At 39.7% G+C, this 8,182-nt stretch overlaps 1 protein-coding gene across 1 annotated transcript in view; it reads right to left on the reverse strand.

The window, feature by feature from the left end:
• The window catches only part of GREB1L (growth regulation by estrogen in breast cancer-like), a 63,580-nt gene extending 58,570 nt beyond the window's left edge, over window positions 1–5,010 (reverse strand). The window contains exons 1-2 of the mRNA XM_010006843.1: window positions 4,854–5,010; window positions 4,394–4,591 (exon numbers count right to left, since the gene is read on the reverse strand). Coding sequence (XP_010005145.1) covers window positions 4,394–4,591; window positions 4,854–5,010 — 355 coding nt within the window. The remainder of the gene's footprint in view (window positions 1–4,393; window positions 4,592–4,853) is intronic.
• Between the last annotated feature and the right edge of the window lie 3,172 nt (window positions 5,011–8,182).

An 8,182-nucleotide genomic window follows, 5' to 3' on the forward strand; every position in this document is an offset into this window, starting at 1 on the left:
CTGAACCAGTTCTTGGCTGAATAGTTTCTTCAGTCATTCAACCACCTCTGTACCAGCAGTAACTCATTAGAGCTGAAAGCTGGCTTGGACTCGCCCCTCACTCATGCCTTCTTCCAGTCAAGGAAGTAAAACAAACTGCCTGAAGTTTTTATTTATAAATCAATGGATTATAACAATAACTTCCCAATAGGAAGTTACATATGGTCTAGGGGAAAAGCACTAAAATTGAATGCTTAAAGCAAATCTATTCTCTTCTGATTAGATTCAATTTTACTTTAGTATTTTAAACTCTTTTTAAGGTGTATTCCATATTGATCAATCAAATGAAAGCCTAGGTACCAGGCTAAGTATTATTTAGACTTTTCACTGTATTTTAGGAAGAAGCAGTTGCAGAAAGATCTACAAACAAAACTCCCTTAAAATCAAAATAGAACTTGCATATTTAGATGTTTACCCCATTTAGGTACTATGTCCAGAACTGTCAAAGCTAGCCTAAAGTTTTGAAGCATTTGGTGAAATCTGAGTAGCTGACATGCTTAGAAAATACCACCCTACACCTTGATTTAAAATAGAAAAATTACCCATTGATGACAATGTGGGCAAACAGGAAATGTGTAGATAAGGATTATGAAATAGCAAATGCTGTCAGATTTCAAGATAGATTTAAACCTGTGCTTTTACACAACTACTCTTTAGCTTGTCTCTACCTAAAAATTTCAGGAAATGCCCAGAAGCACAAACACTGACTAAAAAGAGGCTTTTGAATGGATTGTTACCAAGAGCAATAGAATTTTGGTTCCAGCGTTGTTAACAGTTCTTTTCACTACATACTTGCTTTCAGAAGGAGCACATGACATTAAGAGGGCTGAATATGGAATGAGAAACTCTCTGGTTATTTGAGGGTTTTGATGTCCCAGTGAGGTCAAGCAATGTTCCAGCACTCTCCCACACCTGAGATGGAAACCAAGACTCTTCTATCATCCAGCCTAGGAGCAAAACAACTTCAGCTACACTTTGAGCAGCTGGACATCACCATTCTGCCTGAGTCCCCAAGGGAGAAGGTGTAAGGAAACCCCATGAAACCCATCACAAGTTCTTAACATGTTTATAAGCATTACTTGGTAACACCTTAGCAGTACCCATTGAAACAGACTTATGTATCTCAGTCTGCTATCACAGGCAACAGCAGCCTTTTACCTGAGAGACTGTTGATCTGAATATATTTTATACTTCTCACCATCTAGGGTATGTAGGGCTATAGTGCAGAAATGCTGCAACCTGCCTAATCTGCAAATATTACCTAAGATTGACCCCCTGTATCACATCTTAACTCCACCCAAAGTGATCTCAGATCTCTTCCATGTTCCTTTTCTTCCTCCTTGCACAATCTCCTCTGGCATCCTCCTCTGCTTTGGCTGGTGACATCTCTGGATCAGAAAGGTATGTATGCGTAGACTCTCTGGCCAGCACATGCCTCTATAATGTTCAGGCCGTGTGAGAGGAGAGCTGTAATTACTTTCTGCCCCAGGGAACACTAGTTTTGGGACATCAATGTCATTCAACCAGCTCCAGAACTTCACAAATACTGCTGAAATTCAGTACTGTAGGGTCTTTTCTGCCCAAACCAGCAGAGAGCAGGTACCAGCTTCCTGACAGACACACAGCAGAGCTCACAAACAACTGCCAAAACCTCATTTTCTGAGAAAGTAAGACAAGTAACACGGAGGACATTACAAATAGTTTCCTCTGGCTCCCCTTCTGCAGAGGGGAAAGGGATCCTGATGGGAGAGCAGCACAGACAGACCCCAGAGCTGCTGGGGTCTCTTCTCTCATTTATTCAACAGCTGCAAGAGGACAGACAGGGAGGGCTGGGGAGCTTAGCCAGGCACAGCTGGGTCTGACTTCCAACAGCAGATACGGGGAGAATGCAGATCTGCTTCTGTGCAGTAAAAGTCTTGAATTTTCCTTCAAAGACAAGCAGATGGTATGTTCAGGAGCCCTTCATTATCTTTCTTTCGCTTGGCTTTTGGGTCTGCAAATCACTTGAGTTTTAAGTTCCTGCTGCTTTTTTAAACTGAATGAGAAAAGTTCATGTAAGAAACTAATTGGGAAGCAAGTAACAGACTGTGGAGAGAGGAAGGAGGGATTAACCCTTTTATCTGCTATATTTCTATAATAAAATTCTGGGGTTTTTACAGGCAAGCAACACAGAGACCTCAAAATTTTTGTTGGTTGTGTGTTTTTTTTGTTTTGTTTGGCCTGATTTTGCATTCATATTTAATTATCTGTGAGAGATAACCATTTCCACATTAGGAAAGACAAGACATGATGTTTTTGTACAAACAGAACTTGTGCTAGCCGTGTTTAAGATTTAGAAGATACAAAATCCATTTACATTTCATAGCTAATAATTTATAATTTAGGATGCATCTGAATTTTTATGTCAAGCAGTACTAACACACACAACTCTTAAGAAAAAAAAAATAACGGTTCTTCAGTGTCACACTTACCTGTGTACCTTTTACACGTCTAAGCACGAAGAGGAGAAAACCTTCCAGCTTATTTTTATGAAATTGCTTATCAATGTGTAATTACAAAAAGTAAAAGCACAGAGCTGAACTGTTCCATTAAAAAAATCATATTCTAACCAGATCTCAGCTTTGTATTAAATAAAAAACAGGCATTTATATTCTGATTAGAGATTTGCAGATACCAAAAAGTGTCACAAAGAGTTATAATTAATAGCTTTTACAGACATTATCCACATTTATTTGAAAGAAAACCCATTAGATTTTGCTTCTGAGAAGCAGATTTGCATTCTCCAACATCAATTCATTTAAACTAATCCAGTCCCATTTTCCCAAAAATTATAATGTATCCTTATAATCGTACATAGGTAGAAGTGCTGCAAACTTCTGTAAAAAGGATTTTGTATATATTTTTCCCTTTCCTCATCAGTAACAAACACAGTTTCAATGTGGGGTACCAGTCCCTTTTTGTACTGCAATAAATGGGGTATTTGCATAAGGAATTAGCTCCCAAGAATTACATATGAATCACTGGTCACTGTCACTTGCCATTGTAACTTCACAGTAACTGATCAGGTGTTAAGTACCTGTTTACCTAATTGCTTCTGAAACTACCTTGGCACTTCTTTAAGCATCAGGTAAATGGAGGATTTACTAACAAAAGAAAGGTGCTACTATTGTGTTTCCCACAGCTTGCATAAAATGCTATTCCACAAATTAGAAACAACCTCTTTTAAAGCTACAGCAAACAAGCAGTTCAGAACAGATTCTTGTATTGTTTTGTTGTATGTTTCAAGTACTTAAAGGGAAACAAAAACCTTACTTTCAGGAAACCAGTAAATGAGTTACAAAAGTTTGTTCTGAGTAAAAGAAAGCCCCTGAAAATAAGTGAATCCCCCAAATACCATTATTCTTCTTGATTACAAAGTATTTATGCCTTAAAGTAAGTATGGATGGCAAATGCAATTCCTCTTTCCAATGGGCTAACAGGAGAGTTACGGAATATAATATAATGGGGAGCTAAGAAGGAACATCCAACAAAATGTCACTTGTGAGGCACTTACTTTTTTTATATTTGATGGCTACAGATGGCATAAGCATACACCATCTCAGCTTAGTCCTGGTCAGCAAAGAGCAGCCAGCCTGTCTATTCTTTGTATTACGGGGAACTAGAGGTATATTCTTACGGAGAGTAAATACACTTATAAAAGCTGCACTTAGAAGGAGTAAAGGCAAAACAGACAATATTTGCCATGAATTACCCTAAAAAATGTCAAAGGATTACCAGTCAGTAGTAATAAGGTAAAAAACCATTCTACAAATGACAACTTCTTATTACTTCTGCATAAGGAAGCCTGTAATTCAGGAAGATACTAAAAAAAATGTCAAGAATGGTTTTGGACCTGGTGGTAAGGGTTGCTTCTTTCACTACCATCCCTTATTCCCTTGGCAGGGGTTGGAAAACCAAGTCTCTTCTCCATTTTCTGTCTCCAAACTCATCCTTCTGTCTATGGGTGCAACTAAATCCAGCTTTGCCAATGTTTTTGAGAACAATTTAGGGACAGACTAAGATCCAGCCATACTGATGCTGACTTATGCAACTTTGAGGACAGTAAACTAATGACAACCGAAGAAAATAAGGGCCTTAATAAAGTGCCTCATCAAGCCTTAGACCCCTCTTTCAAAGACATTGCATTTTATGACCTGAAAAAAAGTCCTCTTATGCTGTATTGTCTCAGATGTAATGCTTTGACTACAAAATGTATTTCCAAACTTCCTAGATCAAGAGTTTCTATCTGTAGAAACAATGCATTCTACTGAGAATTAGTTGTTAGGATCATGCAAGTAAAAGAATGGACACCAACCATCAGTAGTGCAAGACCCTTCCGGGGCAGGTTTTTGTGAATATGGAATTGGTGGGCTACTTGAATCTGACATGTCTTCATCTTCCTCTTCATCTTCCATGTCATTAACAGTTTGGTTGGTAGAAAAGTCCAGGTTTCCATTTTGTGAATAGCGATGTACTAACTCCTTATCCAGCTCTTCCACCTTTGGCTTCACATCTGAGCAAGAACAAAAAAAATAAAATAAGCCGTTCATCAGTACTTGTATTTATCTCCTTTTAAAACAACCAGATTGCCATTCATTCCTCTTATGGAGGCCCAAGATTCAAATATTGCGCCCCACAATGAACAGTTGTGCAGCTTTTTGGTTTGTTGTTGTTTTGTTGCTTGTTTTTTTTTGTTTTGTTTTAAATGAAACATATCCCACCCTTTTCTCACACAGAAAAACAACAATTGAAATGTGCCATACTTTCATGGTTACCTTCCGGCAAGAAAGGGGGCTGGTCAGGATCCAGGTACAGCTGCGAGAAGATCGGCCGTGGGACAACACTGCTACATCTCAGAGAGGCTTCTATAGAATTATGAAGAGCTTCTTCAAAACGGGCAGATTTTAGTTGCCCTGCATATGAATTCCCCATGATCTAAAAACACAGAGAAAACATTTGATAAGGGTGGGAAAATGCATCTGCAGACCATTTACATATTAAGAGTAAGGTCTTATTAAAGTCCACCATGGCAGTGACATAAAGCAAGTAAGAAAGTGTGCTACAAAGGTAACACTTCTAAGCAGTACTGCGCGTTCTCATTTGTCTCTCCATCTGGTAGACCCTGTCCTCTTGTTTCAGTAGCAGCTTTTAGCACATTTCCAACACACTGCTTTGTGTCTTCTTCTGCATACACGGCCTCTCAACAGCCTCAAGAACCTGCCTCACAGAGAATTAATGAAGCACAGATAAAATCATTATTGCTGTATTTTTTAGGATCTTCAGAGTAGACTACAGAAGGCTATGTAGCACAGAGAATTTAAAACATCAAGTCTGACTTAATCACTAGTTGTCTGTGTTAACACCATTTTACTTGTCAGTATCATTTGCAGAGAAATAAAACCTAGAGACATCCAGTAACTTGAATTTTTGCTCTTGCTAATATTAACTAAAATTAGGCAGGTCAGTTCGCTGTATTTTCAGGGTCTTCACCTTTTATCTTCATGTAACACTATGATTTACATGGAGTCTGATCCATACAATTCAAGTTGTCTAATTACACTCTTAGAACAGAAGAAGTAAGTAAAAAAGAGATAAACAAATAACATCTAAACCACACACAGCAAATGCTGTGTAATATTTTTATTTTAAACCATGCTTTACACCAGTATAGTGATAACAATCATTTAAATACCTGCTTTGACAATTAACATTAGTGTTTGTAACAAAGATGAATTTATGAACCTCATTAAATATTCAAGCACAAATAAGACAACTGCTTCTCCTTGGGTGACATTACACAGCCCACAGCCTGTTATTTTTGTGCTTCCCCCATTAGGATACAGACTCTCAAATGTAAGTTTTTAGGATGGCCATGGAAGTTTTACAATGAGCTGAGGGAAACACACTGAAACATGGTATTTTCCACTTTGCTGGAACATTATACCATATGACATTAATTCCAAAGAAACAGCAGTCTAGCATTTTCCAGTACTCTGGATACAAGACTGCATTTTCAGATTATTTTATTTCAACAGAGATAACTTTTCCATAATAAAATCAATAGATAGAAAAGTACAAAACCTTATAACATGATCTTTGTACTTCCCTTCATTAGATGTCACCTAGCCCTATGACCAGGAAGAGACCTTGGCCAAGGAGATAAGTTGGCATTTAGAAAACCTACAATTCCTCTCCTGCTTTATCACTGGGTTGGCTCAAGGTCCTCAGGGCCACCTGCAAAAGAGCAATGACCATGATGGCCACTTAGCAACATTTGAGATCCCCTGGTCCAGACAAATACCTAAGAGCTAAATATTACTGTACTACCAGAATACACAGGCATGAAGCTTATCTAATTACTCATCTCCAACATGGGAGAGGCTCTCAGGCCCCCAGTCAGTTAGAGACTTGATACAACTTTGGGAAAGAATTCCAGGTATCTTAGACCCGCTTTTAATAAATTTTGGAGCAACAGTGTTTCCCTACCCCAACCACAGATACTACAGAGATAAACACACCTTATTAACATGACACATTCAGGCATTTCAGCAATAAAATATTGAAGAGAAGTAGATTTTCTTTTCAATTCTCTTGAGTTTTCATTAGACTTGGAATGGCAGGGGGTATACAAATGCACAACTACAAAGTGAGATAGGAAGAAGGTCACAATGAAGCATGTTTAAGGTTGCAGTACAACAAATTCTGTCACATGCCTTTGAATGAAGAATTGATGAAAAACAGCCCAGTGACTGAAATCCTGGTGTTACTGAAATCAGTGATGATATTTTCATAACATGTCAGTGAAATAATGACGAGCTATTAAATCATTAAATTGCATACAATAAAATTTAATTTCTGTGCTGTGACATTTTAAGTCAGGTACAATGTGATTAAGGTAGAATTTCAGGAATGTATTAAAATGAAAATACTTTTGTTAAAATACAATAAAAAATGAACCAATGTTTAACAATCAGAAAATCTGTAACTCCCACAGGACATTATCTGCTGAACTCTGCTCATCCTCCACACCTGTAGGTTGGACACAAATCTGTGCCAACTGTTTTCACTTTTATGGGAAACCATTCATAAAATACTGCATGCACACAGCAAAAAATCCTGGCGAGCCAGGCCTATTTGATTTGCCCCCCTGGAATCTACACAGAGAGACTTCCTTGCGTACAGTGACTGTCATGGATTTACCTGTAGGGTATTTCTGGCTTGTCAAGGGAAAACAAGATTGCAACTGGAAACGCCAAGAAAACGGAAGCTCAGGAGCTGCAAGTGGTGTGAGCACAGCCCTGAGGCAGAGGAGCAGAGCAGGAGGAAGGTTTGCCGGGGGTGCAAGATGGGGCAGGCGGAGGTACCGGAGGGCAGAGATGCCGGGGATCCTGCCGAGCCGTGGCGGGGGAAACCGGGAGCCAGCAGCGGGCCGCTGATTTCCTAACACTGCCCGAGGCCATTAGGACAGCTGGGCCTCATTTGGAGCGCAAGGGAGCGGCAGAGGAGGGAGCAGGACGCCCTTTCTCTGCAGGGGAGAGGAGCTGTCGGGTCCCGCTGACAGCGAGCGGGTCAGCGCTGGGCCACCCGCACCCAGCCCGCACCACAGGGGCACCAGTCCCAGGCAGAACCGCCTCAGAGGTTCTTTGTGCCGCTGAATCTGCCCCCCCTAAGGCCTGGTGCCCTTAGGAAGTGCTTCGGGTTTGCCTCCTGCACAGAGGAGCAGCTCACAGCGAGGGCAGCAGCGCGATGGGCTCTCCGTGGGTCCCGTCTGGAGTGGGGGGTGAGGAGGCAGCAAAGAGGCTGGAGGAAAAATAAACTGGGAGTACTGGAAGAGAAAGAGAAAAAGAAAAAAAAAAAGAAGGAAAAGGAAAAGGAAAAGGAGAAAGGAAAAGGAAAATAGAAGAAAAAGAAAAAGAAAAAAAAAGAAAAAAGAAAAAAAGAAAAAGACCTTTTTTTTTTTGCTAAGACATGTGCCTGCTACATCTGCATTTAAATGTGACCAAAGCCAGGGATTTGATGCTACTAAATGAATGCTCATTATTTAAAAAAAAAAATGTTATCCAAACAATATGTCTGTCCTACGTTCCTATATGAGGCCATTTGG

The sequence above is a fragment of the Chaetura pelagica genome, unplaced genomic scaffold (assembly GCF_000747805.2).
Source record: "Chaetura pelagica isolate M959 unplaced genomic scaffold, ChaPel_1.0 scaffold109, whole genome shotgun sequence".
NCBI classification, from domain to species: Eukaryota; Metazoa; Chordata; class Aves; order Apodiformes; family Apodidae; genus Chaetura; species Chaetura pelagica.